The 26803-nt window shown below is 45.7% G+C and overlaps 1 protein-coding gene across 1 annotated transcript in view; it reads left to right on the forward strand.

Annotated features, from left to right (window-relative positions):
* Nucleotides 1–26803, forward strand: part of LOC138669768 (contactin-associated protein-like 5) — a 1597333-nt gene that overhangs the window by 1554332 nt on the left and 16198 nt on the right. The window contains exon 22 of the mRNA XM_069756498.1: nt 22117–22335. Coding sequence (XP_069612599.1) covers nt 22117–22335 — 219 coding nt within the window. The remainder of the gene's footprint in view (nt 1–22116; nt 22336–26803) is intronic.

A 26803-nucleotide genomic window follows, 5' to 3' on the forward strand; every position in this document is an offset into this window, starting at 1 on the left:
TTTTGTGGGGAAAAAATGATTTTTTATTTTCACGGCTCTGCGTTATAAAATTCTGTGAAGCACTTGGGGGTTCAAAGTGCTCGCAACACATCTAGGTAAGTACCTTGGAGGGTCTAGTTTCCACAATGGGGTTACTTGTGGTGGGTTTCTACTGTTTAGGCACATCAGGGGCTCTGCAAACGCAACGTGATGCCCGCAGACCACTCCGTCAAAGTCTGCATTTCAAAATGTCACTACTTCCTTTCCGAACCCCGACGTGTGTCCAAACAGTTGTTTACCCCCACATATTGGGCATCAGCATACTCAGGACAAACTGGACAACTACTATTGGGGTTCAGTTTCTCCTATTACCCTTGTGAAAATAAAATTTGCGGGCTAAAAAATAATTTTTGAGGAAAAATCTTTTTTTATTTTCATGGCTCTGACTTATAAACTTCTGTGAAGCACTTGGGGCTTCAAAGTGCTCAAGGCACATCTAGATAAGTTCCTTGTGGGGTCTAGTTTCCAAAATGGGATCATTTGTGGGGGTTTTCTACTGTTTAGGTACATCGGGGCTCTGCAAATGCAACGTGATGCCCGCAGACCATTCCATCAAAGTCTGCATTTCAAAACATCACTATTTCCTTTCCGAGCCCTGACGTGTGCCCAAACAGTGGTTTTCCCCCACATATGGTATATCAGCATACTCAGGACAAACTGGACAACAACTATTGGGGTCCAATTTCTGCTTTTACCATTGTGAAAATAAAAAATTGTGGGCTAAAAAATAATTTTTGAGGAAAGAAAAATGATTTTTTATTTTCATGGCTCTGCGTTATAAACTTATGTGAAGCACTTGGGGTTCAAAGTGCTCATCACACATCTAGATGAGTTCCTTGGGGGGTCTAGTTTCCAAAATTGTGTCACTTATGGGGGAGTTCAAATGTTTAGGCACACAGGGGCTCTCCAAACGCGACATGGTGTCCACTAATGATTGGAGCTAATTTTTCATTCAAAAAGTCAAATGGCGCTCCTTCCCTTCTGAGCCATGCCGTGTGCCCAAACAGTGGTTTACCCCACATATAAGGTATCAGTGTACTCAGAAGAAATTGCCCAACAAATTTTAGGATCCACGTTATCCTGTTACCCATGTGAAAATGAAAAAATTGAGGCTAAAATAATTTTTTTTTCATTTCATTTTTTTCATTTTTTTTCATTTTCACAGATCAATTTGTGAAGCACCTGGGGGTTGAAAGTGCTCTCTATGCATCTAGATAAGTTCCTTGGTGGGTCTAGTTTCCAAAATGGTGTCATTTGTGGGTGAGATCCAATGATTAGGCACACAGGAGCTCTCCAAACGCGAAATGGTGTTCACTAAAGATTGGAGCCAATTTTTCATTCAAAAAGTCAAATGGCGCTCCTTCCCTTCCGAGCCCTGTCGTGCACTCAAACAGTGATTCCCCCACATATGGGGTATCGGCGTACCCAGCACAAATTGTACAACAACTTTTGGGGTCCAGTTTCTCCTTTTACCCTTGGTAAAATAAAAAAATTGTTGCTAGAAGTTCATTTTTGTGACTAAAAAGTGAAATGTTCATTTTTTCCTTCTTCCTTTTTTCTTTTTTTGCTTCTGCTGCTGTGAAACACCTTAAGGGTTAACAAACTTCTTAAATGTGGTTTTGAGCACCTTGAGGGGTGCAGTTTTTAGAATGGTGTCAGTTTGGGGTATTTACAGCCATATAGACCCCTTAAACTGACTTTTAATTTGAGGTGGTTCCTAAAAAAATGGTTTTGTAAATTTTGTTGTCAAAATGAGAAATTGCTGGTGAAATTTTAACTCTTATAACTTCGGTACAATGTGAATACACACATGGGTTAACTTCACCCCGTGTGAAGGAAGTGAACCCTGTTGCGTCACAGGGCCGCGGTACCGCACCAAGAGCGCAAGCAAGGAGTCTCAGAACTCAATCCCAAGACTCAGGATTTGAGTTCATAAAGACCTCATGTTCTCGACACCGCTATTGGGGTGTCAGAGAGACAGAAATAATAGTATTTAGGAAGCACGAGAGTGCGTGCGGTGCCGCACTGGCAGACGCCACTAACCACTCAGGCTTGGGTCAGGAAAGCGCAGAGAAAGCTCATGGCGCCGCACTGGCGGTCACAGCAATTAGACGCTATAATGTGTGTAATGTGCTGATGGCTTGGACGGGCGCTAGATAGCTTCCATCATTCGCGAACAGTCAACAACACTAGGAATGGGAATGATTTAGGAGCTTTCATCCATCGACATACATCCATCTACACACACACATTATCAAGTCACTACTAGCGCATGGCCGTGCGGCCATGCGAGCATTAAATAGTTGCAGCACGTTTAGGACCTTCAAAGAAGGACCAATGGAGTTGCTTCAGTACCTGAGCATGTGACCCCAGATCTCCACTGAGAGATCTTGCCCTTGGCATGCTCAGAGTGCAAAGCAGGACTTAGTCCTAGCACCTACAAGGACCTTCCAAGAAGGACCAATGACCTAGCTGCAGTATCAGATCATGTGACCCTCGATCTCCACTGAGAGATCTTAATCTGGGCATGCTCGTGGAAACGTGAAAAGCAGGACTTAGTCCCAGAAGCATCTGCTCGCCGCTGCCAGCACAGACTTCAATGGCAGAAGCAGGAAATGCAGCAGTAACTCTTAGCACAGAGTCAGACTGAGCAACACGCTGGGATCGACATCTCCACTGAGCAGGTTCCACTGCGGCAGGTGAAGAATGGGAGACCGCAGCGGAGATGGCCCGAGATTCCCCCTGTGCAGAGGCAGGAACTCGACCCCTAACACCACGCCCCCCCCTAGGGCCCCCCCTCCTTGGGCCTCGCTACGTTCGAAGGCAGCAATAAGCTGCAGAGCCCGAATGTGCTCAACAGGCTCCCAGGACCTGTCCTCAGGGCGATAACCCTTCCAATCCACCAAATAGAATTTTTTACCACGTACCACCTTGCACCCCAAAATAGCGTTCACCTCGTAATCATCCGTAGACGAACCCGATGTCCCGGCAGATGACTCGGAAAACCGGGACATGTATACGGGTTTCAAGAGGGACACATGAAAGGTGTCGGTGATACCCAAGCGTGGAGGAAGGGCCAGATGGTAGACCACAGGGTTAACCTGTTCGAGGACCTTGAAAGGACCTAAGTAGCGAGGTGCAAACTTAGTGGACTCCACTCGCAGCCTGATGTTATGGGCGGAGAGCCACACCAAGTCGCCAGGAGCAAAAGTTGGAGCAGGGCGCAGATGTGCATCGGCGGAGGACCTCATTCTCTCCTTGGAAGCCCGAATGGCATCCTGAGTGCGATCCCAAATGTCCTGTGCCTCCACAGCCCAGTCTGCCACCCTGGAATCGGCGGAAGACAGGGGCATGGACACAGGTACCCACGGATGCTGACCATAGTTAAGTAGGAATGGAGTCTGTCCAGTGGAGTTGGCTACAGCGTTGTTCAGAGCAAACTCCGCCCACGATAGCAAAGATGCCCATTCATCTTGCCTAGCAGAGACAAAATGTCGCAGATATGTGACCAAGGTCTGGTTGGCTCTCTCTACCAACCCATTCGTCTCGGGATGATAGGCAGAAGAGAGATTTAACTCAATCCTGAGAAGATAACAAAGTTCTCTCCAGAACCGAGACGCAAACTGGAGACCCCGGTCACTGACAATTTTGTCCGGCACACCGTGAAGGTGGAAGATATGACTAATAAACAACGTTGCCAAGGCCCGTGCAGAAGGTAGCCGAGGAAGCGGCAGCAAATGCACCATTTTAGAAAAATGGTCGGTGATTACCCAAATGATGGTACAGCCACGAGACTTGGGCAAACCCACCACAAAGTCCATCCCGACCATCTCCCAGGGCCTCTCTGCCACCTGCAGAGGGTATAGCAAACCAGCTGGCCATTGTCGAGGAGACTTATTTTTGGCGCAGGAGACACATGCCAGAACATAATCTCTGACATCTCGGAGCATATGCGGCCACCAGTACGTCCTCGTCAGCAGCTCAGATGTCCTTTTTGTCCCAAAGTATGCACCCACCCTGGAGGAATGAGCCCAAGAGAGAACCTCCGGTTGCAGATTGATGGGAACAAAAGTCTTGAGGCACTGACTCTAGCGGAACCAGAGCTCTGGTTCTCAGACTCTGCGAAGGGACAATAAGCCGAGGCTCCTCTTCCTCCTCCTCAGTTGACACAAGGGAGCGAGAGAGAGTGTCAGCATGAATATTCTTCTCCCTGGCGAGATAATGGAAAGTGAAATGGAACCGGGAGAAAAATAAGGACCATCTGGCCTGACGAGAATTCAGCCGCTGGGCTGTATGCAAATAGACCAAATTTTTGTGGTCCGTGAAGACTTGGAAGGGAAACCGAGCACCTTCCAGAAGATGTCTCCATTCCGAAAAGGCCAACTTCATTGCTAGCAACTCCCTGTCCCCGATGGAGTAATTTCTTTCCACTGGTGTGAAGGTCTTTGAGAAGAAGAAGCATGGATGCTTCCGACCTTGAGCATCCTTTTGATAGAGGACTGCTCCAGCACCAACGGATGAGGCATCCACCTCCATTAGGAATGGCTTATCCACATCGGGATGATGTAAGATGGGAGTGCTAGCAAAATTAGACTTTATAGAAGTGAAGGCCTTGGAGACCTCTTCCAACCACAATTTGGGATTTGCTCCCTTCTTTGTGAGGGCTACCAAGGGAGCTACCAGAGTTGAGAAGTGAGGAATGAACTGGCGGTAATAATTAATGAACCCCATAAAGCACTGCACCGCCTTAAGAGAATGGGGCTCTTGCCAGTCCATCACAGCCTGTAGTTTGGCAGGATCCATAGCCAATCCCTGGGCGGATATGATATAGCCCAGATAAGGTAAAGACTCCTGCTCAAACATACACTTCTCCAACTTTGCATAAAGAGAGTTTGCCCATAGGAGGTTGAAGACTCTGCCAACATCTCTCCGGTGGGAGTCAATATCTGGAGAAAAGATGAGAATATCATCCAGATAGACCACGACCGAGGTGGAAAGCATATCCCGGAAGATGTCGTTGACAAAGTCTTGGAAAACGGCAGGGGCATTACAGAGCCCGAAAGGCATCACCAGATACTCATAGTGCCCATCTCTGGTGTTAAATGCCGTTTTCCATTCCTCCCCCTCACGGATGCGAATCAGGTTGTAAGCACCCCGCAGATCTAGTTTAGTAAACACCCTTGCTCCCTGAAGCCTATCGAAGAGCTCAGATATCAAGGGCAAAGGATACTTATTCTTAACGGTGATAGCGTTAAGACCCCTGTAGTCTATGCATGGACGTAGTTCCCCATTCTTCTTCTTCACGAAAAAGAACCCTGCCCCAGCAGGTGACACTGACTTCCTGATGAACCTTTTGCCAGATTCTCTTGAATGTACTGAGACATTGCTTCCATCTCAGGGAGAGATAACGAATAGATCTGCGGGTACCTCTGTAGTAGCAACCTGAACGCACTCCCTCTGACACCTACCCCCACAAGATTCACCCCATCCCAGAATTCTGCCTGAGGACCACTCTATATGAGGAGAGTGGTACCGTAGCCAAGGCACCCCCAGCAGGACCTCGTCAATTCCCTCAGGAATGACGAGCAGAGATATAATCTCCTGATGGGATGGCGACATGGACAGAGTAAAAGGGATGGTCTGGTGTGTTATCTGTGAAGGCAGTGTTGACCCATTCGCCACTCGTACCGTTACTGGTTGAGGTAGCATAACAAGGGGTATTGCATGATGTTGGGCGAAGGCAGAAGACATAAAATTGCCCTCCTCCCCAGAATCCACGCAAAGCTCTACCGTGTGGGAGGATGAGCCTAACGTTATTGTCCCCTTAAAGGACAATTTGGATTCAAACGTCGCTGTGTCTAGTGTACCTCCACCTACTACCACTAGACGCTGACGTTTCCTCGACCGCTGGGGACATCTGGTGGCAAGATGTCCTGACTGCTGGCAAACATGACAAACCTGGAGTGCACGAGCGGTCTGGGACTTAGATCCCGCTCGTGACACTTCCATGGCCTCATGTGACTCAGGAGCCTGGACTGGAGATTCCAAAGGTTTGGCGAAGGTGGGAGCCAGCCGAAACCTTTGCCTACACTGGGCTCGCTCTAACCTCCACTCGTGAAAACGGAGGTCAGAACGAGTGGATACTGCTATTAATTCCTCCAGTGTGGCGGGAATCTCCCTAGTGGCCAGGGCGTCCTTAACGTGGTCAGCCAGCCCCCTCCAAAATATAGGAATAAGGGCTTTATCTGACCACTCCAGCTCAGATGCTAGGGTGCAGAAGTGGACGGCAAAATGGCTGACCAAGGATGAGCCCTGAGTCAATGCCAACAGTTGGAGCGCCGTATCGTGGGTGACACGAGGTCCTAAAAAGACCTGTTTCAAAGTGCTCAGGAATAACGGAGCACTCTGCACCACATGATCACCACGCTCCCACAGCGGCGTAGCCCACTCTAACGCCCTGTCCGACAGGAGAGACACGATAAACCCCACCTTTGCCCGCTCTGTAGGGAAACGAGAGGCCAGAAGCTCGAGATGTATAGAGCACTGACTCACGAATTCCCTACAAGATTTGCTATCTCCAGTGGACAAGGTAGCTGCAGCCACGCTAGTGGCCTAAACAGCGACAGCAGTGACATCCACAGCTGAGGTTGAATGCTCTAGAGCCGCCAACCTTCCCTCCAGCTGCTGGATGTACCGCTGTAAACGCTGATCGTCCGCCATTTACTAGCCAGACCTTGGCGCTAGTATTATGTTAGGACTGGCGGAACGCACCAAGTTTAAGATGTAATAGTATTAGGTGTGTTCGCAGTCCGAGGTCCACCGTGCAGGTGAAAACCCTGCTGCTAGTAGAGACGGACGATATGGTGGAACAATGTGAATACACACATGGGTTAACTTCACCCCGTGTGAAGGAAGCGAACCCTGTTGCGTCACAGGGCCGCGGTACCGCACCAAGACTCAGGATTTGAGTTAATAAAGACCTCATGCGCTCGACACCGCTACTGGGGTGTCAGAGAGACAGAAATAATAGTATTTAGGAAGCACGAGAGTGCGTGCGGTGCCGCACTGGCGGACGCCACTAACCACCCAGGCTTGGGTCAGGAAAGCGCAGAGATAGCGCACGGCACCGCACTGGCGGTCACAGCAATTAGACGCTATAATGTGTGTAACGTGCTGATGGCTTGGACGGGCACTAGATAGCTTCCATCACTCGCGAACAGTCAACAACACTAGGAATGGGAATGATTTAGGAGCTTTCATCCATCGACATACATCCATCTACACACACACATTATCAAGTCAATACTAGCGCATGGCTGTGCGGCCATGCGAGCATTAAATAGATGCAGCACGTTTAGGACCTTCAAAGAAGGACCAATGGAGTTGCTGCAGTACCTGAGCATGTGACCCCAGATCTCCACTGAGAGATCTTGCCCTGGGCATGCTCAGAGTGCAAAGCAGGACTTAGTCCTAGCACCTACAAGGACCTTCCAAGAAGGACCAATGACCTAGCTGCAGTATCAGATCATGTGACCCTCGATCTCCACTGAGAGATCTTACTCTGGGAATGCTCAGAATGTGAAAAGCAGGACTTAGTCCCAGAAGCGTCTGCTCGCCGCTGCCCAGCACAGACTTCAATGGCAGAAGCAGGAAATGCAGCAGTAACTCTTAGCACAGAGTGAGACTGAGCGAGATGCTGGTATCGACGTCTCCGCTGAGCAGGTTCCACTGCGGCAGAAGAATGGGAGACCGCAGCGGAGATGGCCCGAGATTCCCCCTGTGCAGAGGCAGGAACTCGACCCATAACATTAACTATTTTGTGTCACATAACTCTCTGGTTTAACAGAATGAAAATTGCAAAATTTTCAACATTTTCACCAAATTTTCATTTTTTTTTCACAAATAAACGCAAAAATTATGGTCTTAAATTTACCACTAACATGAAGCTCAATATGTCACTTAAAAACAATCTGAATCACTAGGATCCGTTGAAGCATTCTTGAGTTATTACCTCATAAATGGACACTGGTCACAATTGCAAAAAATGGCCAGGTCATTAAGGTCAAAATAGGTTGGGTCATGAAAGAGTTAAAGCCAGAAAGTTGCCATTTGAAATTACTTTAGTTTTGTGCCATGTCTGTGATCTGTTTTTTTTTTAAACAAAATTAAACAACTGAATGAACATCCTCCAAGGCCGGTGATTCCATAATTTTTGCCAGGGTTTGTATCCGTCGACATTTGAATGAAGTGAAACGGTTATGGCAGAAGACCAAGAAGGATCCCACTGCTGATGCAACATAAAAAAATCCTTCTCGGAAAGTGTCTTGTGGACAGATGATACCAAGATTCAGCTTTTCTCTAAAGCACAACATTCAACTGTTTGCCAAAAATTGAATGAGTCCTCCAAAGAGAAGAACACAGTGTTAGGGACTGGCGGAACGCACCAAGAATCAGATGTTATGGTATTAGGTGCGTTCGCAGTCCGAGGTCCACCGTGCAGGTAAAAGACCCTGCTGCTAGTAAGACGGACTATATGGCGGTACTAAGTATACACACATGGGTTAACTTCACCCTGCGTGAAGGAAGCGATCCTGTTGCGTCACAGGACCGCAGTACTGCACATAAAGCGCGAGCAAGAAGTCAGCGGACTCAACCCCTACACAGGATTGAAGTCCGATTAGACACTTGCTGGCACAACACCGCAACTGGGTGTATCAGAGGAACATAAATAATAATATTAAGGCACAAGAGTGTGTGCGGTGCCGCACTGACGGATGCCACTAACCACCCAGGCTTGGGTCAGGAAAGCGCAGAGCAAGCGCACAGCGCCGTACTGGCGGACACAGCAACTGGTAGCTGTAATGTGTGTTTCGTGCTGTTGGATAAGTCGGGCGCTAGATAGCAAACATACACCTTCCGCGAACAGACATTCAATAGGGAGGGTTATTTAAAGAGCGACTTTCACTCACAACACACACACATATTTACAAGACAATACTAGCGCATGGCCGTGCAGTCATGCGCAGTTTATATAGCTGCAGCACAGGAAACAGCTACAGAAGTTTTGCCCTTTCAGGACCTGCCAAAAGGACCAATGGGATGTGCTGCAGTACCTCAGCATGTGACCCTCGATCTCCAACGGGAGATCCTGCCCTGGGCATGCTCAGACAGAGAAAAGCAGGACTTAGATCCAGAAACGTCCACTCGCCGCTGCCCAGCACTGGCTTCAATGGCAGAAGCAGGAAAAGCAACAGTAACTCTTCGCACAGAGTCAGACTGAGCAAGATGCTGGGATCGACGTCCCTGCTGAGCAGACTCCACTGCGGCTGGAGAAGAATGGGAGACCGCAGTGGAGACGGATCGAGATTCCCCCTGTGCAGCAGAGGAAACTCGACTCCTAACATGCCCCCCCTCCTTGGGCCTCGCTACGTTCGAAGGCAGCAATGAGCTGCGGAGCCCAAATGTGCTCAACAGGCTCCCAGGACCTGTCCTCGGGGCCATAACCCTTCCAGTCAACCAAATAAAATTTTTTGCCACGTACCACCTTGAACCCCAAAATAGCATTCACCTCATAATCGTCCGTAGACGAACCCGATGTCCCAGCAGATGACTCGGAAAACCGGGACATATACACGGGTTTCAAGAGGGACACATGAAAGGTGTCGGTGATACCCAGGCGTGGCGGAAGGGCCAAACGATAGACCACAGGATTAACCTGCTCGAGGACCTTGAATGGGCCCAAGTAGCGAGGAGCAAATTTAGTGGACTCAACTCGCAGCCTGATGTTACGGGCGGAGAGCCACACTAAATCGCCAGGAGCAAAGGTCGGGGCAGGGCGCCGATGTGCATCGGCGGAGGACCTCATTCTCTCCTTCGAGGCCCGAATGGCATCCTGAGTGCGGTCCCAAATGTCCCGTGCCTCCACTGCCCAGTCTGCCACCCTGCAGTCAGCAGAGGACACGGGCATAGGCACAGGAACCCGCGGATGCTGGCCGTAATTAAGGAGGAAAGGAGTCTGACCGGTGGAGTCGGCTACAGCGATATTAAGGGCGAACTCTGCCCATGGTAATAAAGATGCCCAGTCATCATGCCTGGCAGAAACAAAATGTCGTAGATATGTGACCAGAGTCTGATTGGCTCTCTCTACCAACCCATTCGTCTCGGGATGATATGCGGAAGAGAGATTTAACTCAATGCTGAGAAGACGACAAAGCTCTCTCCAGAACCGAGACGCAAACTGGGGACCCCGGTCACTGACAATTTTGTCTGGCATGCCGTGTAGGCGGAAGATGTGTCTTATGAACAACGCTGCCAAGGCCCGTGCAGAAGGTAACCGTGGGAGCGGCACCAAATGCACCATTTTCGAGAAATGATCGGTAATAACCCAAATGATGGTACAGCCGCGAGACTTGGGCAAACCCACTACAAAGTCCATCCCGACCATCTCCCAGGGCCTGTCTGCCACCGGCAAGGGATAGAGTAACGCAGACGGCCGTTGTCGAGGAGACTTATTTTTGGCGCATGAGACACACGCCAGAACGTAATCTCTGACATCTCGGAGCATATGCGGCCACCAGTACGTCCTCGCCAGCAGCTCAGATGTCCTTTTTGTCCCAAAGTGTCCACCCACCCTGGAGGAATGAGCCCAAGAGAGAACCTCCGGTCACAAATTTATGGGCACAAAAGTCTTGCCCGGAGGCACAGACTCAAACGACACCGGAGCCACGGTTCTCAAGCCCTCAGAAGGAACAATAAGCCGAGGCTCTCCTTCCTCCTCCTCAGATGATACAACAGAGCGAGAAAGAGCACCAGCTCGAATATTCTTCTCCCCAGCAAGATAATGGAGGGTGAAGTGGAATTGGGAGAAGAATAAGGACCATCTGGCCTGGCGAGAATTTAGCCGCTGGGCTGTTTGCAAATAGAGCAAATTTTTGTGGTCTGTAAAAACTTGAAAGGGAAAACGAGCCCCCTCCAAGAGATGTCTCCACTCTGAGAAAGCCAATTTCATCGCTAGCAACTCCCTGTCCCCGATGGAATAATTCCTCTCCGCTGGTGTGAAGGTCTTGGAGAAGAAGAAGCACGGATGCTTCCGACCTTGAGCATCCTTTTGGAAGAGGACTGCTCCAGCACCAACGGAAGAGGGATCCACCTCCATTATAAACGGCTTATCGACATCGGGACGATGTAGGATGGGAGCGCTAGCAAAATGAGACTTAGTAGAAGAAAAGGCCTTGGAGACCTCTTCAGACCACACTTTGGGATTTGCTCCCTTCTTGGTGAGGGCTACCAAGGGAGCTACCAAAGTTGAGAAATGGGGAATGAACTGGCGGTAATAATTAATGAACCCCATAAAGCGCTGCACCGCTTTAAGTGAATGGGGTTCTTGCCAGTCCATCACAGCCTGTAGTTTGGCAGGATCCATAGCCAATCCCTGGGCAGAGATGATATAGCCCAGGAAAGGTAAAAACTCCTGCTCAAACACACACTTCTCCAACTTTGCGTAAAGAGAGTTTGCCCGTAAGAGGTCGAAGACTCTGCCAACATCTCTCCGGTGGGAGTCAATATCTGGAGAGAAGATGAGAATATCATCCAGATAGACTACGACCGAGGTGGAAAGCATATCCCGGAAGATGTCGTTGACAAAGTCTTGGAAAACGGCTGGGGCATTACAGAGCCCGAAGGGCATCACCAGATACTCATAGTGCCCATCTCTGGTGTTAAACGCCGTCTTCCATTCGTCCCCCTCACGGATGCGAATCAGGTTATAAGCTCCCTGCAGGTCTAATTTGGTAAATACCTTAGCTCCCCGTTGCCTATCAAAAAGCTCAGAAATCAGGGGCAGCGGGTACTTATTCTTAACGGTGATGGCGTTAAGACCCCTGTAGTCTATGCAAGGACGCAACTCTCCATTCTTCTTCTGTACGAGGAAGAACCCTGCCCCTGCTGGTGACACTGACTTCCTAATAAACCCTCTTGCCAAATTCTCCTGGATGTACTGGGACATAGCCTCCGTTTCCGGGAGAGAGAGGGGATAGACACGTCCCCGAGGAGGTTCTGCTCCAGGCAAGAGATCTATAGGACAGTCATAGGGACGGTGAGGCGGAAGGGTCTCCGCGGCCTTTTTGGAGAAGACGTCTGCATTAGACCAATAGTATTTGGGGAGAGTAGAGAGATCTGCGGGCATCTCAGTGGTGGAAACCTGAACGCACTCTTTCACACATCTGCCCTTACAGGATTCACTCCAACCCAATATCCTCCCAGAGGTCCACTCAATATGTGGGGAGTGGAAACGGAGCCAGGGTATTCCCAGCAGAATCTCATCCATTCCCTCAGGAAGGACAAGAAGGGAAATAATCTCCTGGTGGAATGGGGACATGGCTAACGTGAAAGGGACAGTCTGATGTGTGATCTGTAGCGGAAGTGTCGACCATCACCACTCTAACGGTTACTGGTTTGGCAAGCATAACCAGAGGTACTGCGTGGCGCAGAGCAAAAGCAGAAGACATAAAATTTCCTTCTGCTCCTGAATCCACACAAAGCTCTACTGTAAGAGTGGATGTGCCTAACAGGATTGTCCCTTTAAAGGACAATTTGGAGGAAAATGCCACTGTGTCCAGTGAACCTCCTCCAATGGTCACTAGACGCGATCGTTTTCCCGACCGCCGTGGACATTTATTAGCATAATGTCCCGGTTGCTGGCAATTTTTACACACCACAGGTACTCGAGCGGTCTGAGACCTAGATCCCGCTCGAGAAACCTCCATGGCCTCATGGGAGTCAGACGCCATAACAGGAGATTCTAGAGGTTTGGCAAAGGTGGGAGCCAGCTGAAACCTCTGCCTACACTAGGTCCGCTCCAACCTCCGCTCGTTAAAACGGAGATCGATGCGGGTAGCTATAGTAATAAGCTCCTCCAGTGTGGCGGGAATCTCCTTGGTGGCCAAGGCGTCCTTTACATGATCTGCCAGTCCTTTCCAGAACACCGGAATAAGGACTTTATCCGGCCATTCCAGCTCAGAAGCTAGAGTCCGGAATAGGATGGCGAACTGGCTGACCATGGACGAAGCCTGAGTAATTGCCAACAATTGGAGCGCGGTATCGTGGGTGACACGGGGTCCCAAAAAGACCTGCCTCAGAGCGTCCAGGAAGATAGGAGCACTCTGTACCACACGATCACCACGTTCCCAAAGCGGCGTTGCCCACTCCATCGCCCTGCCCGACAAAAGAGACAAGATGAATCCCACCCTCGCCCGTTCCGTAGGAAAACGTGCAGCCAGCAGCTCGAGATGTATGGAGCACTGGCTCACGAATCCCCGACATAGCTTACTGTCACCAGCAATCTTGTCTGGAAGCGGGAGATGGGATAAGGTCGGAGCAGGGGTGGCAGCGGACAAACTGGCTGCAACTGCACTTGCAGCCTGAACAGCGACAGCAGTAACGTCCACAGCTGAGGTTGCACGCTCTAGAGCCGCCAACCTACCCTCCAGCTGTTGGATGTACCGCTGTGAATGCTGATCGTTTGTCATTACTAGCCAGACCTTGGCGCTAGTATTCTGTTAGGGACTGGCGGAACGCACCAAGAATCAGATGTTATGGTATTAGGTGCGTTCGCAGTCAGAGGTCCACCGTGCAGGTCAAAGACCCTGCTGCTAGTAAGACGGACTATATGGCGGTACTAAGTATACACACATGGGTTAACTTCACCCTGCGTGAAGGAAGTGATCCTGTTGCGTCACAGGACCGCAGTACCGCACATAAAGCGCGAGCAAGAAGTCAGCGGACTCAACCCCTACACAGGATTGAAGTCCGATTAGACACTTGCTGGCACAACACCGCAACTGGGTGTATCAGAGGAACATAAATAATAATATTAAGGCACAAGAGTGTGTGCGGTGCCGCACTGACGGACGCCACTAACCACCCAAGCTTGGGTCAGGAAAGCGCAGAGCAAGCGCACAGCGCCATACTGGCGGACACAGCAACGGGTAGCTGTAATGTGTGTTTCGTGCTGTTGGATAAGTCGGGCGCTAGATAGCAAACATACACCTTCCGCGAACAGACATTCAATAGGGAGGGTTATTTAAAGAGCGACTTTCACTCACAACACACACACATATTTACAAGACAATACTAGCGCATGGCCGTGCGGTCATGCGCAGTTTATATAGCTGCAGCACAGGAAACAGCTACAGAAGTTTTGCCCTTTCAGGACCTGCCAAAAGGACCAATGGGATGTGCTGCAGTACCTGAGCATGTGACCCTCGATCTCCAACGGGAGATCCTGCCCTGGGCATGCTCAGACAGAGAAAAGCAGGACTTAGATCCAGAAACGTCCACTCGCCGCTGCCCAGCACTGGCTTCAATGGCAGAAGCAGGAAAAGCAGCAGTAACTCAGATTGAGCGAGACGCTGGGATCGACGTCCCTGCTGAGCAGACTCCACTGCGGCTGGAGAAGAATGGGAGACCGCAGCGGAGACGGATCGAGATTCCCCCTGTGCAGCAGAGGAAACTCGACTCCTAACACACAGTGCATATAGTCAAATATGGTGGAGGTTGAAAGATTTTTTTGGGTTATTTTGCTGCCTCTGGCACTGTGTGCAAGGCATGATGAAATGTGAAGATTGCCAAAGGATTTTGGGTGGCAATGTAATGCTCAGTATCAGAAGGTGGGTTTACATACTAGGTCATGGGTTTTCCAGCAGGACAATGACCCCCAATCTTACTTCACGAAGCACCCAGAAATGGATAGAAGCAAAGTGCTAGAGAGTTCTGAAGTGGCCAGCAATGAGTCCAGATCTAAATCCCATTGAACACAAGTGGGGAGATCTTAAAATTGCTACTGGGAGAAGGCACCAACCAAATATTAGAGACCTGGAGCAGTTTGCACAAGAAGAGTGGCCCAAAGTTTCAGTTGAGAGGTATAAGAAGCTCGTTGATGGTTATAGGAAGTGATTGTTTGCAGTTTTGTATTCCAAAGGGTGTGCAACCAAATATTAAGTTGAAGTTGCCAACAATTTTGTCCGTCCCATTTTTGGGATTTTGTGCGAAATTATATCCAATTTAGCTTACTTTCACAAAAAAGAAATACAACGTGTTTAACAAAACATGTATAATTGCAATAATTTTCTAAGAGAAATATTTCATTTTCTGGAACAATTTCAAGGGTGACAACATTGACTGTAGTAGGTTACCACAGTAGTAGAATAAAGTCTCAGGAAAAGTGATATAGCTCCAATTCCCCCCAAATCCTTGTGAAATCTGCCCAAATGGCCTCTTCTTCTGAGCCCCAATATGCCTAAAACCGCAGTAAGTGGACATATGTATGGGCACTAAACTAGCTGATTTGCAATTTTCCTGAAAAAAGCACGCCATGTAGCTTCCAAAATAGTCACTGCAGCCATAGATGAATTCTTTGTGAGGTGCAATTTCTACAATATGGTCACTTTTGGGGTTTTATGCTTTTCTTCAGCCTTAAAGTCTCTGCAAATGTTGCATGTAAACCATTCTAGCAAAATATGTACTTCAAAGGCCAAATAGCGCTTCATTCTACTGTGCCTTGTGTGGCTAACCTGTAATTTCTGATGACAAATAGGGCATCACCTCATTTGGGATTAAATTGTGGGTTCCAGTTTCACCTATTAACATTTGTGTAACTGTCAAATTTTCATCAAATATATTTCCAGATCCCAATAGTATAAAAAACTGTCAGGAGTCTGTGGGTTTAAAATACTCACTATACCTCTTGATTCATTTTTTAAGTACTGAAGTGTTCAATATGGGGTCACTCGTGGGAGTTTCTGCTGTTCTGGCACCTCACGGACTCGGCTAATTGAGCTCACAGTCTATTCAAATGGAGTCTGCATTCTAAAAGCCAAAGCCATCTGATCCCTGTGGTGCGCTGAAACAGTAGTGTGCCAATATATATAGGGTACTGCCATGTTTGGTAAAAATTGCATAAGGAATTATGTCTCCTATTGCTCTTCATGTATATTATAAATTTGGTGCTGGAACAGTATTATAGTGAAAAACAATGTATTTCTTGTTTTCACCTCTAATTGTTTTACATTTTCTTAATCACCTGTAGGTTAAAATGCTCACTACAGCAAAAGATGAATTCCTTGAGGGGTCTACTTTCTAAAATGGTGTTACTTGCCTGGGGTTTCTTCTGTTTTGGCATTTCAGGGGCTCACGAAATGCGACATTGCATTCACAATCTATTACAGATAAATTTACACTCCAAAACTCAAATAGCGCTCTTTCCTTTCCATGCCCTATCATGTGCCCAAATAGCAGTTTTTGACCACTTGTAGGGTATCATCGCATTTGGGGAAATTGTGTAGTATATGATGGGGTCAGTATTTTCCTTCTATTCATTATGAAAATTACAAATTTGGGACTTAAACAATATTTTTGCAGACAAAAATGTAATTTTTGTTTTCATATTTACAATATTAAAAGTTTTGTGAAGCACCTACGGGTTCAACAACCGCAACACAGCCTTAGATGGATTCTTTGATGAATCTAGTTTGCAAAATAGAGTAATTTGTGAGAGTTTTTAACCATGCTTGGGGTGGAAGTCATGGGCGAGGTTCATGAGCTTAAGAAAAAAATTCTGGATGTGTATATGTATGCTGACAATGTTGCTATTGGTACCTTCTACTCTAGGCCAGTCCCTTTCTACTCATCACCAGGCCCATTAGACATCAAAACAAGGACACTAGGCACATTCTTAAAAACAAGGCACTCTTTACTTGGCAACAAACTTAAGTACACAAGGCAGCAGGCAGTACATTTTACAACTTCTTCTGTGTCGTCTTTACATGTGGATGGTAGACAAGCAGAAAAAGTTAGATAAACCTTAATGATATTTGAAAAATGATGCAGCTGTAAGGTAGACATATAAGAAATGTTGTATATTACCTATTTTGTACAGCAGAACCAACTGGTGTAAGGATATAAACATTGAAAGTTTGAAAATTTCCAATTTTTCACAATTTTCTCCCAAATTTCTAAAATTTTCACAAATAAACGCAAAACTTATCAACCTAAACTTACCACTAACATAAAGTACAATGTGTCATGAAAAAAAAACTCAGAATCACTGCAATACTTTGAAGCATTCCAGAGTTATTAGCACATGAAGTGACACTGGTCAGATTAAAAAAAAAAATTCATAGTTAATAAGGTCAAAATGGACTCTGTCACTAAAGGGTTAATAATAGCCAGCCAACACCTCCATTATATTGCAGAGCTGAAGCAAAAAGGTAAATTACTCGCTGCTACTGTATAGAACTTGATTTTAGCTTCAATTTGTCAGGATTCATGAGAATTTTGCATGTGTATGTGTTGGGGGGCTCCTTGTGTTCATCTTCAGACATAGAGGCTGGGCTGTAGTCTGTTGTGGTCAGAAGTTTTGAGACTGGCACAAATTTTGGCAATCACAAAGTTTGCTGCTTCAGTGGTTTTAGCTATTTTAGTAAGATGTTTCTATGGTACTGCAGTACAATTCTAAGCATTTCATAAGTCTTTACACTTTTATTGATAAATTCATCAAATGTATGCAAAGACTCAACAATGACTATTATTTTTAAAGACTTCTGCACTTCACCCAGGCATGCTGGGTAACAGTTTTTGGGCCAAATCCCGACTGAAGACAACCCATTCTTGTCTTATCAGTGCTTGGAGTTTGTCATAATTTCTGTGTTGTTTTTTTTTTAAATCAATTGTGGGTTATAGATACTTTCGTGACAAGAATTGTATAATTGGTGGAGAAAGTTTGAACTTAATGGACCTAGGTCTGCTTTCAACCTACAGTATGTAACATAGTAACATAGTAACATAGTTAGTAAGGCCGAAAAAAGACATTTGTCCATCCAGTTCAGCCTATATTCCATCATAATAAATCCCCAGATCTACGTCCTTCTACAGAACCTAATAATTGTATGATACAATATTGTTCTGCTCCAGGAAGACATCCAGGCCTCTCTTGAACCCCTCGACTGAGTTCGCCATCACCACCTCCTCAGGCAAGCAATTCCAGATTCTCACTGCCCTAACAGTAAAGAATCCTCTTCTATGTTGGTGGAAAAACCTTCTCTCCTCCAGACGCAAAGAATGCCCCCTTGTGCCCGTCACCTTCCTTGGTATAAACAGATCCTCAGTGAGATATTTGTATTGTCCCCTTATATACTTATACATGGTTATTAGATCGCCCCTCAGTCGTCTTTTTTCTAGACTAAATAATCCTAATTTCGCTAATCTATCTGGGTATTGTAGTTCTCCCATCCCCTTTATTAATTTTGTTGCCCTCCTTTGTACTCTCTCTAGTTCCATTATATCCTTCCTGAGCACCGGTGCCCAAAACTGGACACAGTACTCCATGTGCGGTCTAACTAGGGATTTGTACAGAGGCAGTATAATGCTCTCATCATGTGTATCCAGACCTCTTTTAATGCACCCCATGATCCTGTTTGCCTTGGCAGCTGCTGCCTGGCACTGGCTGCTCCAGGTAAGTTTATCATTAACTAGGATCCCCAAGTCCTTCTCCCTGTCAGATTTACCCAGTGGTTTCCCATTCAGTGTGTAATGGTGATATTGATTCCTTCTTCCCATGTGTATAACCTTACATTTATCATTGTTAAACCTCATCTGCCACCTTTCAGCCCAAGTTTCCAACTTATCCAGATCCATCTGTAGCAGAATACTATCTTCTCTTGTATTAACTGCTTTACATAGTTTTGTATCATCTGCAAATATCGATATTTTACTGTGTAAACCTTCTACCAGATCATTAATGAATATGTTCAAGAGAACAGGTCCCAATACTGACCCCTGCGGTACCCCACTGGTCACAGCGACCCAGTTAGAGACTATACCATTTATAACCACCCTCTGCTTTCTATCACTAAGCCAGTTACTAACCCATTTACATACATGTACCGTAACTATGTAAATATATATTTATCTATGTACATAAAATATTGCCCACAATGGCGCTATAAAGTCACTACTGCCTAAGCAGTAAACTATGTGACAATTTCACCTGTCGCTAATTAGAATAATTATATTACCAAAGTAAATGTTCACGCTATGGGAAATAGACAATACATTGCCACAGGCCATATAAGTTAATAAACCCTATATATGTCACAGATTAACACTAGGACTACTGGACTCGTGACCTCGACTAGAACTACTGAATGTAGTCATTCTGACTACTGACTTGTTTTCATTTATTTTTAGAGTTTAGGGGAGGTCCTTTACAACTTTTATTGCTAGGATCATTGTAAAACTACTACAGAAAATAGCAGTACTGGACATATATACAGTATATATTCATATAACACAGCATACAATGAGAATCACCAGTAACATATCCCTGCGGTTCTGTTTGCTACCACTATACAAATATAATGTTCATTCATTTTTGACTGGACCTATAAAAGTCATGATGTTTTAGCTAATTTATACATTTTTTCACAGGATAATACTGCATGTGAATTGAACTACATCTATATGAACATCAGGGTAAATAAGATACAGTGAAAAAATATGCACAAAACTTTACAGCAACATTTAGTGACAAAAGGACAGCAAAATATAGTAGGTAGTCAAAATGACTACCTTTAGTAGTTAAAGGTAAATTTTGAAAAAAACACGCAATTTTTTTTCACCAAAATTATTTATTGTCACAAAATCTTTTTTTCACATCCTACTTGAGGAAAAGTCACCGAGTCTCAAACCGGAATTCAGAAAAATGTAGTCACAGAAGAGAAATAAAAAGTCAAAATGACTATACCAGTAGTCCTAGTGTTAACAATATACAACTTATTCTTGCTAGTTCAAATATACAATAAAAATCCACCTTCTATGTTAACACCTATATCTATGTGAGTGCAAATTCTTAAGTGACATTCAAAACCAAGTAATGTGCACAATGTCCAATAGATTTTCCATAATACTCAGCGAATGCTTAATAAAAAGGATGGAACGGCATCTATCTGGAATGCAATCACGATTTTGTGCTCCCACTTATTTAACCTGTGGTTCTGGCTTCAGAGTGTGTATTGAATACTTGGTACATTACCTGGTTATGTTATGTAAAGTCCAGATCATTGCACGTTCGAATCGTGATATATTTCTAATAGTTGATTCATAATCTGAGGGGTAGCAGGGCTTGCCAAAACGAAAGTTCGGCATATGAATCTGCCAATCTGTGGCTGTGTCACGGCTGGCAGCACACGTCTGATGGAAGCGCTGATCGTAGATCAATCCCTAGTGGAATGGAGCGTAGTGTGATGTCACACTACTAGTACAAATCCTGGAGCGATTTAAGCTTCATTCCAACCTGTTTTGGAAGCTATGGTTTCCTTCCTCAGGAAAGCATCCATTAGGTGATCTTAACCCTTTTATAGCCAAATGCACTATGAACATACGCATAAATGAACATCTACGTAATGAAAAGGAAAAATTTGTGAATCGTCCCTTATACAAACACTATTCTATGAAGCATGGAGGTATGCTAAAGGGCGCACAATTGTGAGCAATTCTAAACATAGAAGAAAATAGGCAAGAAGGCAATTATATTAAAAGTATGTCACAAGTGGAAAGCCAGTGGATTTTTTAATTAGACATATTAAAGCCTAAAGGGATAAACAGTGAGACTGAGTTGTTTGCCTTTCAGTGAATTATCCATGGATCTAGGTGTGGCTGGGTATGGTAGCTATAAAAAGAGAGAGAGACAGAATATTTTTCCATCCTCGAGATTGCCATTATGTTTGCTACTCGAGTCAAGCACCTCTGAGCGTCTGACCTGCTCGATTCGAAAACCGAGCACCCGAGCATTTCAGTTTTCAATCAACACTAATTAGCACCTATCCCTAGGAATGTTGATCATTTTTTGATCAGTGAGTGTTCCACTAATGGCAGATCAGAGAATTATTGTCCCTGAGGGTGAACTTTTATCCCCATTACAAATTGGCACAACAGGTCGATGTCCATCCTAGTGAGGATAAAAATTAACCCTTTAGCTGATGAGGGTCTCAGTGGTTGAATCCCACCAATCGATAAGTTAGCACCTATTCTCAGGATAGGTGATAACTTGTTTTAACTAGACAACATCTTTAGTAATCCTAAATACCCAGCATCTTAGGAACCATCCTCCCCACAATCATTTAACCATTTGAATGCAGATCAATGTTTTACTACTGTGATAACCTGCAGCCAGGAGACAGAAGCCAGCAGTAAGTCTGAATTCACACGTCCGCTTTTCATTATCCATGTACAGAATGCAATCCCCGGATCAACCTCAGCCCTTCTGACTTGAACTAATAGCCTCACAGCAGTGTTGGGATTGCACATATATTCCATGGCACTGCTGTGAGATCCTGCAGCCCAGTGAGATCAGCAGTGTTACAAGTTTAGTCCATGTTGCTATGCTATGATTCATCGGTACTGCTGTGAATGAGTGATGAATTGTGACAATCGCAGAAAATGCACATTACTAAGAAAGCCCTGTTCCCTTGCAACAAGAACAAGAAATCACTCCTGGGTCTGTGAGGAAGGAAAGTGAGACGTATGCTTCCCGTAGTCTGAGCTTGCCACATCTCAATGACTTCACAAACAGGCACATCACCCCCTGCACAATATTACACCACAGCTGTATTATACCTATGAATTATATAATGTAGTGGAAATACATGATATCACTCTGTGTTTAGTCATTCTATTATAGCCACCTATCTTCTATATACCACCAGACTTGTTGCAAGCTGTGATAATTCTGTAATATTCATATACAGATTAGATTCTGTTGTTCACCGCCCTTGGCGATCTCTTGTTCTGAAATTCTTCACTCATTGTTATAAATCTAGCGTGTTATAAAAACTTTGATTACATTAGGATTTCAATAGAGAACTGTGAAAATGCAGCTAATCAACCAAGAGAATGTGGATGAGAAGAGCTAATTCTTCAGTTCTTCATGCTTGGAGATTACATTTCAATATGAGCGCTATTGTCTTTTCTATTTGCTGCCACCATTAATATTATATCTTTTTACTGTGTTATTTTAATATACAGATTCTCCAGGGCTTGATCCACAAATCTCCAGCATAAATTCAGTTGGCTTTGTCGGATGTCTTTCTTCTGTACAGTACAACCAGGTCACACCTCTTAAAGCGGCACTTCGACATCCAAATCTCTCCCCAGTCAGAATCTTTGGTTCTCTAACTGAATGTAGTTGTGGATCCATCACCGAGAGCGACCTCAGTACATTCACCACCACGTACTCCTCCACAGGTATGTGCTCTGGTTATTCTGTGGGTTGCAATCACAAAAAGAACCCAAATTATGCCCTAATCAGTGAGACTGAAAAAGTAATTTGTTCTATGTCCATATTCTGAGCCTAAGAGGGAACATTTCTCCTTGTAATGAGTGTTAAATTTTGTAAGGAGTATTATAAGTTAGTTAGTTTAGAGATGCAAATAGGCTCGTCAGAGCAGAGGAAGAATGGAACTCTTGTGCCGCCTATTGGTGATAGAAATCCTAAAATTAAATGTTGAACCTTTAACAAGCCTTGCCAAATGACTTAGTAAAAGAGCAAACCAGACAGTCCAACTACTAACACATATTTCAGGGTATTTATTGCATCAGTGCAAAACTGGACCCAGCCAGTCTAGCTTTTTTTCTTTGCACTGATGAGGGGCAAACATCCAGAAACAAATGTAGTTTCTAATTTAGATTCTTATATTGCATCATATGACCATGCCCTTTAGCCCCTTCCCGACATTGAACATACCAGTACATTCTATTTTTAAGTGCATTCCTGGCGATTAAGGAGGCACATAAGCTATGTCCGCACGATCACCACTGGGAGCTCAGCTAAAGTGATAGCCAAGCTGTGAGTGTCCAGCCATTGGCAGTGCCCGCACTGCCCTCAGCTGTTTAACCCCCTAAATACTGCAATCAATAGCGATCACAGCATTTAGAAGATTAGGAGAAGGAGGGTACTCCCTCTCCCACTTTATTGGCACCTCCACGAGGCCTGATGATTGCCATGAAAGCAGGAGATCAAATAATGACCTCCTAGTCTGTCAGCTATGGTGGCTTGTTTACACCATACCCGGGGCATGGTCTAAAAGGCATTTTGTTAGTGTAACACTGACAGGTATAATGCATTGCAGTACATGTGTATTGCAATGCATTATACCAGTGATCAGAGTAATAAAAGTTAAAGTCTCATGCAGACAAATTTAAAAAAGTTTAAAATAACTGTAAAAATCTTTTGAAAAAAAAAAATGCCTATAAATGCATATATTTATGTCAAAACAAAAATAAGCAAAAAAAAATATATATATATTTGGCATTGCTGTGTCCAGAATGACCTGATCTATAAAGCTGTCACACTAGTTAACCTCTTCTGTGAAAACCATAAAAAAAAGTGGCAAAAACTATGCTTTTTCATCATACTGTGGAAAAAAGAGTGGAAAAAAAGTGATCAAAAAACAAAAATAAGCCACGTCAACGGAGAAATAGGCAAGATATTGTTCTCAGAATATAGCAAAGCAAAAACAAATAAAAAAAATAGATTTTATTGTCTAAAAAAGCAAAACACAAAAAAATGATATAAATTTGGTATTTTTGTAATCTTACACAATACAGCTGTCATCACTTTTACCAGATGGTGAACGGTATAAAAAAAAAATCCATAAAAACAGTTCCTGAATTGTTGCTTTTTGCTCATTCTTCCTCTCAAAATTCAGAATAGAAAGCGATCAAAAAATATTATGTGCTTGAAAACCAATAAAAACTCAAAAATCAAACCCTCACATGACTTTGTGTGCAGAAATATAGAAAAATTATGGCTTTCAAAAAATGGCAATCCAAACACTTTTTTTGGGGAAAAGAAAATGTTTTTTAGCATGTGATAGTAGCCAAACATTAAAAAAATATATAAATCTGGTATCTCTGTGATCACTGTTGATTTGTTTATTCTGCCTCCCAACGATCGCAGCAATTTCGGCTTACATATATCTTGCAATCCCTCTGAGCGCTTACACCAGAGATTCTTTTAAGTCTCAGAAATACGTGATTCAGGTGGGAAACGCTACAGAAGGTTCCCTATAATGAGGGAGATGGTGACACTTTGAACTGTCTCTGGCCTATGATCCGGCAGTGTCCGTCTTTTTTTGACATGCATAAAAGTACACCGCTGAACAGATGCCACAAGGAGTTAGGAATAACTGTGCTGCCTCATTATAGTGAATTGATCCCTCAGGGGTTTAATTTGAATAACATAATTTGAGATTTGATTGTTTAAGGAATAACGTTTCTCCTTGTGGACAGTTACATGCCTAGTCTGGCATGCCAATTTAAGGACACTTATACACTGTGCAATGCTCCACTGGGAAATTAAATATACAAATTACCTCTTCAGAGTGGAAGAGAGCTTGAACTCTAGTGACACCTATTGGAAGTAGCTATCTGTTATGTTAACCAATTCAGTAACACAATGGACATAGCGGTCAGAACACATACAGTGATCTAACAAACACCCAAAATTAAAGAACGAGCTCTGAGACGTGGGAACTCTGCAGACCGCAATCCCTGATCCTATCAAACCACACTAAAGGTAGCCGTGGAGCGCTCCTGACCAGAACCTAGGCGCCTCGTCACAGCCTGAGAAACTAGCTATTCCTGAAGATAGAAAAATAAGCCTACCTTGCCTCAGAGAAATTCCCCAAAGGAAAAGGCAGCCCCCCACATATAATGACTGTGAGTAAGATGAAAACACAAACATAGAGATGAAACAGATTTAGCAAAGTGAGGCCCGACTAGCTGAATAGAACGAGGATAGGGAAGATAACTTTGCGGTCAGCACAAAAACCTATAAATAACCACGCAGAGGGGACAAAAAGACCCTCCGCACCGACTAACGGTACGGAGGTCGTCCCTCTGCGTCTCAGAGCTTCCAGCAGGCGAGAAAAAACCAATAAAGCAAGTGTTAAGGACTGGCGGAACGCACCAAGTATAGATGGTAAGAAACTAGGTGCGTTCGCAGTCCGAGGTCCACCGTGCAGGTAAAAGACCCTGCAGCTAGCAAGACGGACAATATGGCGGTACACTAAAGGATACACGCGTGGGTTAAACCTCACCCAGCGTGAAGAAAGCGATCCTGTTAATTCACAGGACCGCAGTACCGCACTAGTGCGCGAGCAAGTGGTCAGCGGACTTAACCCCAGAAGGGATTGGAGCCCGATTAGACCCTTGCTGGCGTAACACCGCAACTGGGTGTGTAGAGTACCTTAAGAAATATAAGTGCACAAGAGTGCGAGCGATGCCGCACTAACGGACGCCACTAACCACCCAGACTCGGGTATGGAAAGCGCAAGGCAGGCGCACGGCGCCGTACTGGCAGGCACAGCTACAGGACGCTGAGATGTGTGTTTAGTGCTGTAGGCTAAGTCGGGCGCTAGGTAGCAGCCATACACCTTCCGCGAACAGACATTCAATAGGGTAGGGGTTTCCAAGGACGACTTGCACTCACAACATACACACATTAGCAATTGTTTGACAATACTAGCGCATGGCCGTGCGGTCATGCGCAGTTTAAATAGCAGCAGCACAGGAAGTGGCCACAGCACTTTTGCCCTTCTAGGACCTGCCAAGAGGACCAATGGAATGTGCTGCAGAGCCTGAGCACATGACCCTCGATCTCCAACGGGAGACCTTACGCTGGGCATGCTCAGTACATGCAGACAAGGACTTAGTCCCAGAGAAGTCCGCTCGCTGCTGACCAGCACTGACTTTAATGGCAGAGACTGGAGAAGCAGCACTAACTCTCAGAACAGAGTGAGAATGAGCAAGACGCTGGGACCGACGTCCTTGCTGAGCAGGCTCCACTGCGGCTGGACAAGAATGGGAGACCGCAGCGGAAGTGGCTCGAGATTCCCCCTGTGCAGAAGCGGGAACTCGACCCCTAACATTACCCCCCCTCCTAGGGCCCCCCCCTCCTTGGGCCTCGCTACGTTCGAAGGCAGCAATGAGCTGCGGAGCCCGAATGTGCTCCACAGGCTCCCAGGTTCTATCCTCTGGACCATGACCCTTCCAATCCACCAAATAAAATTTTTTGCCACGTACCACCTTGCTTCCCACAATAGCATTCACCTCAAACTCATCCGTGGATGAACCCGATGTCCCAGCAGATAACTCAGAAAACCGAGACAAACGAACGGGCTTTAAGAGGGAAACGTGAAAGGTATCGGTGATACCAAGGCGTGGAGGAATGGCCAAACGGTAAACCACAGGGTTGACCTGTTCCAGAACTTTAAACGGGCCAATGTAGCGAGGAGCAAACTTAGTGGACTCAACTCGCAGCCTGATGTTACGGGCGGAGAGCCACACTAAGTCGCCGGGAGCAAAGACCGGAGCGGGACGCCGGTGTGTATCAGCCGAAACCCTCATTCTCTCCTTGGAGGCCCGAATGGCATCCTGTGTGCGGTCCCAGATGTCCCGTGCCTCCACCGCCCAGTCTGCCACCCTAGAATCGGTGGATGACATGGGCATGGGCACAGGAACACGCGGATGCTGGCCGTAATTAAGGAGAAAAGGAGTTTGGCCAGTGGAATCAGCTACGGCGTTGTTCAAGGCAAATTCCGCCCAAGGTAGCAAAGATGCCCAGTCATCCTGCCTAGCGGAGACGAAATGTCGCAAATATGTCACCAGAGTCTGGTTGGTTCTCTCCACCAACCCATTCGTCTCGGGATGA

This window comes from Ranitomeya imitator, chromosome 3 (assembly GCF_032444005.1).
Source record: "Ranitomeya imitator isolate aRanImi1 chromosome 3, aRanImi1.pri, whole genome shotgun sequence".
Classification (NCBI taxonomy): Eukaryota; Metazoa; Chordata; class Amphibia; order Anura; family Dendrobatidae; genus Ranitomeya; species Ranitomeya imitator.